Source organism: Diabrotica virgifera, chromosome 3 (genome assembly GCF_917563875.1).
Source record: "Diabrotica virgifera virgifera chromosome 3, PGI_DIABVI_V3a".
NCBI lineage: Eukaryota > Metazoa > Arthropoda > Insecta > Coleoptera > Chrysomelidae > Diabrotica > Diabrotica virgifera.
Window position 1 is genome coordinate 252,014,653 of NC_065445.1, and position 14,352 is coordinate 252,029,004.

The following is a 14,352-nucleotide window of genomic DNA, read 5'->3' on the forward strand; positions in this document are numbered from 1 at the left end:
AGGGTTATTATACCCTATATCTGTGGCTTTTGCCCAGTATTCATGTTTTTTGATGTGTTGTTAAGCAATTGCTCTTCTATGAAGGTATTTTAAGAGGACGAAGCTCTGATGATGGCACGTTATGTGTTGAAAGTACTTAGCTGATATAAAATATATTTTTTACACACTATCAAAAGTTTTTTGAAAACATACACCTGTTTGCCATTTTGACCAATAATATTACGGACTCAGAGAAGAAAAGAGCCACATTACTGAGTCTGTGTGGGGCAAATACTTATGAAATTATAAGGTCTTTGGTTGCACCAGCAAAAGTTAGTGATTCGAGCTACGAAGAAATCACTGCTGAGTTAAAAAAAAAACATTTTGCGCCAAAAACGTCTGAAATTGTCTGCAGGTTCAAATTTTATAGGCGAAATCAGCAGACTGGTGAAACAATTTCTGTATAGGGGAAGTATGTCTGAGACGGCATACTGGCTGAGATGGCATATCACGCGTTTTTCGTAAACTATTCCAAATTTGGTGCCTGGTGTGACAGTTTTCAGTTCCTCAAGTTAAAATTTGTCAACATTGTTGAACTTATGCATGTTAGTTTTATTTTAACAGCAGTAGCCTTTGGAATGTTAATTAAGTAGGACAAAATATTTATTGACTTTTTTTGTATCACATTATAATTCGCGAGTCTTTACACCTGAGTTAAGTTTTTAAATTTTGTGTTGTTCCTTTACCTTATGCCTATCACGCCTGTATCGATTTATATCTTAAAAATGTGCTTAAGAAAAATTAGGTTAAAAAAACGGTATGATTGCAATGTTGCCTGAGATGGCATAGTAAGCAGGTGGATAAGATGGCATAGGTATGCCATCTCACCCTTATGCGTTTTTACACTGCATTAATTTTGTTATATGATTGAAGTTTGTCGTTACAGTTATGGATCATTTTAAGAGGAATTCGAACCGACAAAATCGATTCCGTCGATATTGATACAAGTGACGAGGAAGATGCTGCTTGCATTTTTTAAGGGCCTCTTTTCATTATCTCTTTCTCGAAAAACCTGACTAAGATGTGCCAAATGACTAACCTTGCCAAATGTGTGGCAGGTGGTCATATTCCGAATGTGCCGGTGTACCCAAGACTACAAAAAAATTATTTGTGACTTATGAGTCGAGATTAGTGCCTTTATTTCAAGGGTATGCCATCTTACCCACATGTATGTGGGTGAGATGGCACATGTAATACTTTACAATTTATTTTCTCAGAAAAAAACCATAATATGTACCTTGTTAAAAAATAATGTTATATTTATGTAAATGTTCCTAGCACTGACTTTGATTTTTATTACATGTCTAACTCTATCGATTATGGATTACAAAACATTTAAAAAAAAGTATGCCATCCCAGGCATATCTCCCCTATCTAAAAGAATTGCGAAAATTGGCAAAACCATGTGGTTTTGGAACTACCCTGGAGACAATGCTACAAGATAGATTAGTTTGTGGCATTTTTGACCTGTTTGACCCAGTTGTATTAATTAGATATTATGTCAACCCGGACTCATACATAAAATATTTCCGCTACATGCATTCGTTGTTCCTCTTTCTTTTTCACTGCCCTACATTCAGTTCCGTATATCAAGCCGGTATTATGGCTGTTCTATAGAGTTTTCCCTTCTATTTATTGGAATTTTTCTGTCACACAAAACACCACTTGCTTCCTTCCACTTCATTCATCCAGCCCTAATTCTACTGCATGCATCTTCATCTATTTCTCTCTATTTCTACGCTCTGTATTCATGGTTTGCTTCAAATCTAGTTTTATGTATTTTCTGCGTTGGTATTATTATTTGAGATGATTTTGAAAAAGCTCAAAAGGTTTAATGAAAATACATTTTTTGTATCTTATCTTACCTTCAGGAATATCGTTCCCCAACGTCCAAAGCCACATATCCACCGAATAAGTGTCTTCTTTAATAGGCCCTATAGTAATTAAATATCTGGCACTTGGACTTATCTTTGCCATATTTACCCCACGGTTTCCATAGACAGCGAACATTGACCATACCGGCGTTCTAAAATATACAGGGTGTTTAATATTTAGGTAAGAGAAATAAAAATAGACTTACTTATAATCAGCTAACTTATAATTCTATTAGTTTTTTTACTAAATAAAAGGCAGATATCGAGCACTGAGCATTATTTAATCTTGCCCAAGTATACTTTCGCTCCTAGAGCATCTTCAGGGGCATCTGAAATAAGTCAAGAAAAAACGCCATTGTAAAGCAAGAAAAAGTTGGTAAACTTCGACAAAAAAATTTAAGATGATGTGCATAATAAATTCAATAACGTTTTACACTTACTTCGTCAAAAAAAGACGTTAAAAAAATTAATGACATTCGAGGATACCTTTCTTTTTTTGACGAAGTAAGTCTAAAACGTGATTGGACTTTTTATGCTCTTTTTTGGATGCTCTAGGAGCGAATGTGTACTTGGGTAAGATTAAAAAATAAAACTCACTGCGCGATATCTGCCTTTTAGTTAGTAAAATTCATATATTCGAGCATTCAACCACTTACTATTTTCTATAGTTGTCATATATTTTCAGTTCATGTTAGATGTTTTTGTAGATGAAGCACTAAAATCGCCTAAACCTCTGACTTTTTTAAAGTAAGACGGATCGTTATGAAATCTTTTGCCTTCGATTCGGGAGAGCTTCAGGAAAATTCTTGAACACTTGGCATGAGGCAGAAATGAAAATTGCATTCTTGTAGGCGGAAAATGCATTTTCCAAAGTGCATTTCAAAGTATTCAAACAATAATAACTCGGAAAATAATCATGGTTAATGAGTTAAATTTTCATACTTAAGGGTTTTTGAGGTTGTTGAACACGAATATTGGGTAGGCGAAGCTGTAAGAGGTACCTGGTGCCCGGTATGCGGTATGCACGTCGTCTCATGGAATTTTATGGAAATTTATTTATTTATAATCAGTTACTCGTTTTACCCTAAGGTGTACGAGAATTACTCCCAGGGTTACCCCTAAGAGTTTACAATTAAATTTCTTGTACAAATTTTCCCCACTCTTTTTTGTCTCTTGCTAATATTTTTGCTTCCGTCCACATTTTTCTTCTCTTCTTAAGTGTGTCTCCAATCACGTCATCCCATGTTTTCCTTGATCGGCCTCTTCCACGTTTGTGTTGAATTCTTGCTTCCCACACTTGTTTGACTGGTCGGTTGTTATTCATTCTCTGTAAATGTCCCCACCACCTTAATTGTCTATTTTCTACAAACTTCAACACAGACGGAATTTCTAATTCTGCTCTGACATCTACATTTCGTATTCTATCTCTCCTAGTTATTCCCTTGACCTTACGTAAATATTTCATATCCATCGCTTGTATTCTGCTTTTTTCTCTGTCATTAAAGACCCATGATTCAGACCTATATAAGTTAGAATTCGTCTGAATATAACTTTGTATACATACATCTTTGTGGCTTTTGATATTTCTCTTTTACTTATAAATCCTTTATTTAATGCATGGCATGGTATGTCCGAGCCGCCTTCTCTATTCTGTCATTTATTTCAACATCATGTTTGCCCGATTCTTGTATAATTACTCCCAAATAGCGATACTGCGACACTTGCTCCAATTCTTCATCCTGTAATTTAATCTTTAGATTCCGTTGTTCATGTGATCCTGCCATTACTTTGGTTTTACGTGGTTTTACTTTTATTTATCTTTATCAATCGGAGAAATTGATACGTCACTGTCCGGACAACACAAAAATAGATGTTCCGATATTTAATTCGAGTTATCGGGTAATATCTATTATAGAACTAAATTGGTGTAAAATTGTAGTGAAAGTGATATTTAACGGGTAAGGTATAGGTACCCAGAATTATTAATGGTTGTAAAAGAAACTGTTCTACGACTTACGACGAAAAACTTGATTTTTTTAACAGTGGGTAGATGTTGGTAGATGTTAGTTATCCGAAATGTTGAATTGTAACTAAGGCCACGGTTATACTGGATGCGTAGTCTGAAGACCAATCAGTCGGACATAAACGGACGACCTTCGTAGTGCGACTAGGTGGTTGGATTGCATGCGTATAACTGCGACTTTGCGTTCAGAAAACATGGCTGAAGATAAAGAATATTTATTAGAAAATAATTTTTTACGCCTTTTGATGTTAGAAAACCCAAGAATATGGGTAAATGATTTATATAGAAATAGAGAAGAAAATGGCGAGTTTCACTTAATATGAAATGATTTGTTACACCAACCACAGAAGTTTTTTGAATATTTTCGAATGTTACCTGACACGTTTAATTATATTTTGTCTCATATTTCCGGAAGACTGGAAAAACAGTCGAACTTTCGAAAGTGTATTCAACCAGCAGAGAAACTGGAATTAACGTTAAGGTAAGTCATTACTTATTATTATAGAAGTTATTTATTAAACTAAATATTTTTTAAAAAAACTCTAACAAGAAGTAAAACCACTTCTATGTAAATTGGTATATTTAGTAATCCCACTATTAGAATTGAAAGATGGTTGAAATTTTTTTTAAAAAGCTAAAAAAAGTGTGGTTAGATTACTTACGTGCATACTTGCTAAATAGCCCCAGAACCAAACAATGGTTGAATTTAAAATTCAATTTACATTATTTAAAAATAATATTAAACAGGCTAAATGCCGATGTTAAAGGATATCGCCTATGGGAACATGGTGAAACCCTACCAAAACCTCAATCAACCATCTTAGGCCAACTTTGACTATAAAGTGTCACAAGTGTGTAAGGAACTGTTTGAAGTGACATTGACAGTAGAGAAAAAGGTAGTCGATTTTCAAAGTTAATTAACCAAAAGGTCATGACCCACAACAAATTTTGGTTAATTAACTTTGAAAATCGACTACCTTTTTCTCTACTGTCAATGTCACTTCAAACAGTTCCTTACACACTTGTGACACTTTATAGTCAAAGTTGGCCTAAGACGGTTGATTGAGGTTTTGGTAGGGTTTCACCATGTTCCCATATGCGATATCCTTTAACATCGGCGTTTAGCCTGTTTAATATTAATTTTAAATAATGTAAATTGAATTTTAAATTCAACCATTGTTTGGTTCTGGGGCTATTTAGCAAGTATGCACGTAAGTAATCTAACCACACTTTTTTTAGCTTTTTAAAAAATTTCAACCATCTTTCAATTCTAATAGTGGGATTACTTATTTTATTGTAGGTTCACTGATGATGGACCGATAGGTCTGAAAACGTTCTGAATTGGACATATTTTATTCAATCCATTGGGATTTTTTAAGTTTTAATAAATATACTAATTTACATAGAAGTGGTTTTACTTCTTGTTAGAGTTTTTTAACTATATGGTATACAGCCAACCTAGGGAACTTCCCTTTTAGTTTAAATATTTTTTATACAAACTTAAAAAAGAAATAATTTTTTATGCAGTAAGTATATAAAAACTAAAATAAACTAATAAATTACTTTCATTACACTACTGAAAATTATGTAAGTATTCTCGAACACCTGAATATCCTGCTTCGTTTTGATCCATTTCTTGATCCACTGCAGTAGTTCTTGTCCAGACAGACTGAGCACGTGGCTGGACTTCCAAAAGGACTTGTTGCATTTTTCGCACATCTGAACATCCTAGTTCGTTTTCTGATGAAGCTGGTGGCAGTACCACTTGATACCTGCTTTGATCGGTTTCTTGGTCCACTGCAGTAGTTCTTGTCCTGACAGACTGAGCACGCGGCTGGGCGTCCAAAAGAAATTGTTGTATTTTTATTTGTACTGACAATTTTTGGTCTTCGGTTATTTTCTTCATGTACGGCATCAGACTCATGAGGAAATGGTTGGGTAATCCTTATTTGTTTGGTCCCGTAATGCCTGTCTTTCGAATACTCCCAAAAGTAATTTTTCAATGTCCACCATTTTCAATGTCCAGACGCACGTTGCCGCACGAAAAAACAAACAAGTTTGTATTTTAAAATTAGTCGTGCATACACGTGCATTAACTGACGACTATTACTTATTCAATATAACCGTTCTTACTTATCTGCCCGTGTTTGTTCCATTCGTCCGACTACGCACGAGTACGTCCGACTCGTTAGTCGTCAGAGTACGCGTCCAATATAACCGTGGCCTAACTTCTGGCGCTAGCTGTGCTAAGCTGTGTAGGCAACCAGTAATTCACCGAACGCAGTGGAGTGGGAAGTACTAAGTACAAATTGTAAAGGCCGCGTCTCACCATCAAATAATTTCACAGCAGAACCCCACACGTGAATTATAAATTGTAAAATTCTCTCATCTTCCTTAGTCTCAGCATCCGTTATGGCTTGCAAATTGTAGAAGATTCGGAGGTGTAACCAGAGAAGGTTCCCATTGTTTTCAGTTTGGTGGGATGTAGAGTAACATTATGTTGTTTTATATGCCATTAGATTGAAAACTTAGTCTTTTGCTAGCAGTTTCCGCTAGGGCATCTATGCCATTTCGTTCGTTGCAATCCGTGAATGCACGCCGGGGTTTATTTTGGTTGGATCAGAGAGAGCAGCATATGTGCCTCCTGATGAGAGACTAATAAGTTTCGAAACCGGTAGAGGTGCTTGCTGCACTCTTTGATTGGACTAGAAGATGGTGCGGCTGTATTTTCGTTTTGCAACTAAATTGAAAATGGTTATTCATTTTTGATTTACATGTTTACTCTGATTGGAGTACGAAGGGAACCATTCTCGTTGGAAGTTTACCGCGCTGAGCAGATGGGACGTGAATTATAAATTGTCAAATTCCCTCATCTTCCTTAGCCTCAGTATCCGTTATGGCTTGCAAATTGTAGAAGCCTCGGAGGTGTAACCAGAGAAGGTTCCCATTGTTTTCAGTCTGGTGGGAGGTAGAGTAACATTATGTTGTTTTATATGCCATTAGATTTAAAACTTAGTCTTTTTTATCTTACTTTGCTTTAAAAAAGTTAGAGGTGTCTTTATAAAGTTATAAATGTTGATTTATACCAGCCTGGCAGTGACGTATGTATACTTACTGTTTCTCATTTTCAATCTTCCTTTCCCAATCCCAGATATGCACAAAACCTTCTTTGGCAGCAGCTGTTACCAACCATCTTCCTTGGTCATCTGCTGATATGTACGTTATTGAATTATGCTAGAAGTACAAATTACTCTTAGAACAGATTCGCAAATAATAGCTTTTCAGCATGTTTTCTGTTATGATGACTCAATCAGGCCCGCCCCCAGGGGTGGGTGAACTGAGCGGCTGCCAAGGGAAATGCCATTCACACAGTGGGAAGAGAGTTTGGCCTAAACATAAACTGTTCAAAAACAAAGCACATGGTGTTTAGCCGTTTGGACATCAATATTCACGGTTATATGTTGATGGTCATATAATTCAAAGAGTACCACTTTTAAATATCTTGATTGCCATATTACTGAACAACTAGATCCAGATAAAGAGATAAAATGTAGAATCGAGATAGCCCGCAAAACATTTTTAGAAATGAGATCATTCTTCTGTAATGATAACTTGCAACTTCAACTTCGAAAGCGCATGATTAAACGTTACATTTGGACAGCCCTCTTATACGATGTCAAAGCATGGACATGGATATTAAAAATATCCACCATTAATCGTTTGGAGGCCTTTGAAATGTGGCTGCACAGACGTACACTAAAAATACCATGGACGACTATGCTGACAAATGTGGCAATACTTAAGAGAGCAAATGCTGCTCGCGAGCTGCTTGTTAATATCGTAGAAATATAGCCTATTTTGGACACATAGTAAGGGGAGACCGATATAATATTCTTCAACTTATTATGATGGGTAAAATCGAAGGACGCAGAGGAATTTGTAAAAAACAGGCCTCTTGGTTGAAGAATATCAGGGAGTGGACAGGCATAAAGAAAGCCGAGCAACTATTTAGAATAGCTAGAGACAGTTTCGCCATGCTAATCGCCAACGTCAAGGGGATTTGATAGAGCACGTTAAGAAGAAGAGATACTTACATGACATCCTAAATGGACCAAAGTTTGATTACAATAATTATATATTATTGGAACATTGGAACTGCTATAAAATACTTCGTTCCTGCCTTCTTTAGTAAGATTAACAATGTTTACTTTCCAGTTCATTCCAAAAGACCATATAATTTCCTGAAAAATGATATAATATCGGGGGGAAACAAAAAAAAAATCAAATGGTGTGTGATAAAAGGTGAAGAAGAAAGTCTGTCGAGGACAAAAATTGTAGAAAAATGAGTAGGTATGTTAAAGGTATCTTTAAAATACTTTAAAAACCATCAAGAAGAAGTTTGAGAATACAAAGACATGGTCGTGGAAACTATATAAAAAGTGGTAAGAAAATAGACCAGATACAGATTTTCAAAATGCGCCAAAAATGAAGCTAGGATGGAAGGAGAAAAAAGCAACGGATTTTAAAAGAAAATAAGCAACAAAAAAAAGTAACTGGACAATTACACTCGATTATATAGAACAAGTCTTAACTTTTCTTAACGCTTCTTAATGTTTTGATTAAGAAGCTGCAAATTAAAAATATAATGGAAAAAGTGAGAAATTAACTAATTAGAGAACTAATGCATGTGAAGGAAATACTAAATGATTAACTAGAAAAACGAACATTATTCTGGTGTAGACATATGCGGAGAACGGATGAGAGGAGAATACTGCTAAGAACTTGGAAACGAAAATATGAAAACCAAGTAGAAGGGGGAAAAGAGGACATCTTAGATTATAGTGGAAAGGACAAATAAAAACAGCAATAGAAAAAAAGGAAAAAAGAGGCATTCGAAGAACTGCAAATTATGATGGAGTAACTCGCAGGCAGTTCCCAATACGTCGGCAAGGAATGGACTGGAGCCGAGCTGTTGACAAGCTTGAGCTCAGCTCGAAATTTCTAGCCGAGTTCGAGAACAAGTTTGTTAAGGAAAGCTCGGCTTGTTTTGAAAAAAAATTGTTTCGGCTCCAAGCTCGGCTCGTCAAATGAGGCGAACCGAGCTAAGCTCGAGCTTGTGACCATCCCTAATGTCGGCGTAAAAATGAATATGAGAAAAACAAAAATAATGGCAAACACAGATGAGCCCAGACGTATATAACTATAAATGATGGCAGTGAGACAGAACAAGTCTAGGAATATATCTACCTAAGAGAACCAAAGTGCAGAAATTACTAGAAGAGCAAGACTAGCATGGGCAGAATTTGAAAAACTGGTTTGGATACTTAAGAACCGCAAATACCCCAATACTTGAGGAGCAAAGAGTTCAACCAGTACATCCTTCCTATCATGACATATGGATTTCAAACCCTGGACCCTAACCAAAGCAAATATGAATTAGTCCATTCTTTCACGGTTTTTGCTCTAAATTTTAAAGAACCGGTTGGATTGACATAAAATTTGGCATACTTATAGCTTACATGTCAAAGAAATTAAGTGATATTGTGCCTATGTGTGTTTTTGCCCTGGGGGTGACTTTCACCCCCTCTTGGGGGTGAAAAAATATATGTCCAAAATAAGTCCGGAAATGGATAAACTGACTAATTTTAAGTAACTTTTGTTCTATAGAGCTTTTTCGCTAAGTCAACACTTTTCGAGTTATTTGCGAGTGCATATGTTCATTTTTCAACAAAATAACCACATTTTTAGACGGATTTTTGCAAATAACTCAAAAAGTAAGTATTTTGTCGAAAAAAACGTTCTTAGCAAAAATATAGCCTATAACAAAGTAAAAAAAAAAGGTGTAAGCGTTAGGTCTCTGGATCTCGTAGAACCAGAGTTATAGCCAATGAAAAATAGAATCATATTTACCAAATTTCAAATAGAATAATTCGAAGTGAAGTATCCAAAAAAGTAAGCACTTTTTGGGGAAAACCCATTATATCTTATTTAAATTGTTTAAAAAAGCTTTATTTGTGTTTTTACAAAAAGTTTCTAGCATTAAATTTAAGCAAGTTACGCTCAAAATAAAGTTGGTCCCTTTTGTTTTTGCAAAAAAAAATCGGGAAGACCACCCCCTAATTAGCAACTTAAATGAAATTAATCATTACCGCTCCACAAATTATTTTACTTATGTCGTGTTTATATGATTTGTAAGTTGCATCGATTCAAAGTGCTTATTTTTGAAAAAAATTGGTTTCAAAGTAAAATTTTTAAAAATTTAAATTTTGAAAAATATGCTTTTTTTCAAAATAACTTAAAAATTGTTAGAGATACCAAAAATCTCGAAAAATAAAAAAAGTCAGATTTGCTTTTCTGAACATAATGTATTTTTTTGTTTTTCTGTTAGACAACAATTGATTAAGATTTGGTGTTTCTAAATTTGCATACATTCGTGATCAGTGACTCGTTCAACCCCTTTTAACTACAGCCCTTTCAATAAAAAGGACTTTGAACCGATGAAACTTACAGATCATATAAACAATATATACACAAGTCAAGAAACTTGTGAAGTCGTAACGATTAAGTTCATTTAAGATACTAATTAGGGGGTGATTTTCTCGATTTTTTTACCAAAACCAAAAGGACTAACTTTATTTTGAGCGTAACTTGTTTAATTTTGATGCTAGAAATTTTTTTTATAAAACAAAAATGAAGCTTTTTTTAAACACTTTAAATAAGTTGTAATGAGTTTTCCCCGAAATGTGCTTCATATTTGGTTATTTCACGTTAAAGTATTCCATTTGGAATTTGACGAATATGAACCTATTTTTCATTAGCTATAACTCTACTTCTACTAGGTGTAGAGACGAGATATATACACCATTTTTTTAAAATTTTTTACAGGCTATATTTTTGCTAAGAATGTTTTTTCGGCGAAATTCTTACTATCTGAGTTATTTGCAAAAAACCGTCTACAAGCGTGGTTATTTTGTTGAAAAAATGAACATATTCACTGCCAAATAACTCGAAAAGTATTGACTTGAAAAAACTCTATAGAACAAAAGTTACTTAAAATTAGCCAGTTTATCCATTTCCTGACTTTCTTTGGACGAATATTTTTTTACCCCCAAAAGGGGGTGAAAACCACCTCCAGGGCAAAAGCACATATCGGCACAATATCACTTTTTTTCTTTGACTTATTAGCTATGTGTATGCCAAATTTCATGTCAATCCACGCGGTTCTTTAAAATTTAGAGGTTTTGCAATATTTTACCGTTAAAGAACGGACTAAATAAACTAGACACAACAGAAAGAGCAATGGGTATACGACTGTCAGATAAACAGAGAAACGAGCGGGTAAGATTAAAAACATAACAACAAAACTTGCTAAACTTAAATGGAGCTTCGCGGGTAATGTTGCCAGGCCCGATTTGTTTTTAATCGGTACATAAGCAAAAATAAATCGGGATTTAGGGTTGTAGATCGAGACAAATAAACAACAATATCCCAGTAAATGACCGTTTTGGCAGTTTAGTTGGAGTGTAATTTTCAGAGTCAACTCTGAATTGAATTGAATGAAAATCTGGTTTTAGGTTCTACTTCTTACTGTCTACTTCAAAGTTGAACTTGTACCGTTGGTTGCTTTTACTTGGGGGTGACATTCATCCCTTCTTGGGAGTAAAAAAAACCCGCATTTAAAGTAAGTAACAAAATGGATCAACTGACTAAATCTAAAAAACTTTTGTTCTATATAATCTTTAAACTAAGTTAATACTTTTTGAGTAATTTTATCGAAAAAAATATTCTTAGCAAAAATGTAGCTCTTAAAAAGCAAAAAAAAATTGTATCTTCAGAAAGTCTATAAAACCAGTAAAAGCAAAGTTGTATCTCATCAAAAATTCGTTCTTATTCGTCAAATTCCAAATCGAATTTTTCAACTTGAAATAACCAAAAAATTAAGCAATTTTCGGGCAAAACCTATTAAAATTTTTTAAAGTGTTTAAAAAATCTTTAATTTTGTTTTATATAAAAGTCTCTAGCATTAAAACTAAGCGAGTTACGCTCAAAATAAAGTTGGCTCCTCTTTTGGTAAAAGAAAATCGTAAAAATCTCCCCTTATTTAGCAGCGTAAATAAAATTAATCGTTATCGCTTTACCATTTATTTTATGTGTATTGTTTATACGATCTGTAAGGTTCACCGGTTGAAAGTGCTTAGTTTTGAAAAAAAAAATGGTTTTATAATAAAAACAAATTTTCCAAAATTATTGGAAAATGCCTTTTTTTTCAAAATAACTTAAAGAGTATTAGGGATACTAAAAATCTCAAGGAGTAAAAAGTAGGTAGGTTTTGCTTTTATAAATATGATAGATTCATTTTGTTTTTCTGTAAGACAAAAATTCGTTAAAATATGGCTATTCATATTTTGCATACACTCGTGATTAGTGACTCGTTCAGGCTCTTTCAATCATGTAAAAAATACATAAGTAAAGTAAATTGTTTGTAAAGCGGTAACGAATAATTTCATTTGGGGTGCTAAGTAGGGGGAGATTTTCACGATTTTTTTTATATAAAAAAAAGTAGGCCACCTGATTTTGAGCATAACTCGCTTAGTTTTGATGCTAGAAACTTTTATAAAACATAAAAATAAAACTTTATTAAAACAGTTTTAATTGGTTTTTCCCGAAAAATTCTTCATTTCTTGGTTATTTCACGTTGAAATATTTTATTTGAAATTTTATGAATAAGAACGTATTTTTCATGAGCTACAACTTTGCTTTTGCTGGGTATATAGACTTTACGAGTTCACAATTTTTATAATTTTTTTTATATCTTATACTTACTTTTTGAGTTATTTGTAAAAATCGCCTGAAAACGTGATTTTTTGTCAAAAAATAAACATTTTCAATCGTAAATAACTCGAATAATCTGGTCAAGTTTGGAGCGCTGGAAAACCTAGATAATAAATAAAATTAAACAACTTTATAGTGAAAATTGTTCATTGAAAAATCCTCTACAAAATCGCTATGATGTTATTTTATTGTGAAATGAACGGAAAAAAAGTTATAACCTCCAAAAGGAAACTTCTTACAAAATTTTCTCTTATTTTTGTTTATAACTTTTTTGCTGGTCACTTGACGATAAAAAGTAATAGATATAAAATTGTAGAAAATTTAATTTGCTACATTTTATCTGTAAGTAAATTTTCTGTAGAATTGCTAGTTTAGGAGATACAGCGCGAAACCCCTTGCACCTCTTTTTCCAATATGGCGGCCGGGGCACAAGGGTGGCGACCCCAAAAACTTGAACTTAAGCTTCTACTGAACCCCCCTACACATTAAAAAAAATAAAATTGACTCCTCTAAGACCCTAAATGTAACATTTCAATGGATTATTAGAAATATGTTGTTCAGGATAGAGACCGGTGGAAGGAGTTGGGAGAGTCCAAACATGGACGATAGAAGGCTATAAGAAGAAAGAACGTAAACATATTTACAAATGGTTGTGTTTTGGCCATAACTCTGGAATCATTAAATATCTGTGGTCCTAAACTATGATCCAAAGTGTCCAATAGCTCCACTTGAGACGCTGTGAGGTTTTCTACTGACGTAGATACAGATCCTTCAGAGTTCACAGACTCTCGCATATAAGGATGACCTTCCCCATAAGAATCGTCGCCAATTTGTAATTTTCTGGCGATGTATAACAGGTTTTCAGTATCTTCCTTATTTGAAATACTTTCGTCGGACATTTTGAGTTAGTTTAGTTGGATAATATTTGTTTCGTATCGATAAATTGTAAAATAAATAAAAATATTTAAATAATTATGTGACAGTAGTTTTTGTCAGTTTTAAAACATGCCAATGACATGACTAAAAATGACATAAAAAGGTTGCAGACCAAAAAAAATTTAAACTACGTACACTTCTCCCAGAAATTAACGCACCACCTTCAAAATGGAAAAATGAGTCTTTTTGATGTCTCGAATTTTCTAAACCAGTTGTCCGATTTTTTAAATATGTTGTAGACTTATTCTTTAACAATATCGCTGTAATATTGTTGTTAGACATAACTGTCGTTGTATATATTACCACCATGTATGTTTGGCGTACCAATCAAACTGTTTTTTTCTCAAAATTCGCAACAGCCTGCAATATTCTAGCAATTATAAAATACTGAAATTAAAACGAGTGCGTCTGTAGGCTACTAGCCCAAGAGCCCGTGGCCGCCAGGCATTCCATATTTCATAAAAGCTGAAAGTTTCTCTGCGCATGTCCCCAACTAGTTCAGAGAAATAAGGAAAAAAATATCCTGTTGGTGACACAACCACCTCCAGGCCGAAACCCAATTTTTTGAGTAGTATGGACATCTATAATAATAACCTATATGTTTCTTGCAGCCGATTTTGGTGATATACATAGTTATAAACAAATGAA

General features: G+C 34.1%; 1 protein-coding gene across 1 annotated transcript in view; it reads right to left on the reverse strand.

The window, feature by feature from the left end:
• Window positions 1-13,740, reverse strand: part of LOC126881699 (cilia- and flagella-associated protein 251-like) — a 54,329-nt gene extending 40,589 nt beyond the window's left edge. The window contains exons 1-4 of the mRNA XM_050646110.1: window positions 13,413-13,740; window positions 8,031-8,177; window positions 7,052-7,170; window positions 1,905-2,065 (exon numbers count right to left, since the gene is read on the reverse strand). Coding sequence (XP_050502067.1) covers window positions 1,905-2,065; window positions 7,052-7,170; window positions 8,031-8,177; window positions 13,413-13,667 — 682 coding nt within the window. The 5' untranslated portion in view covers window positions 13,668-13,740. The remainder of the gene's footprint in view (window positions 1-1,904; window positions 2,066-7,051; window positions 7,171-8,030; window positions 8,178-13,412) is intronic.
• Window positions 13,741-14,352: the final 612 nt, after the last annotated feature.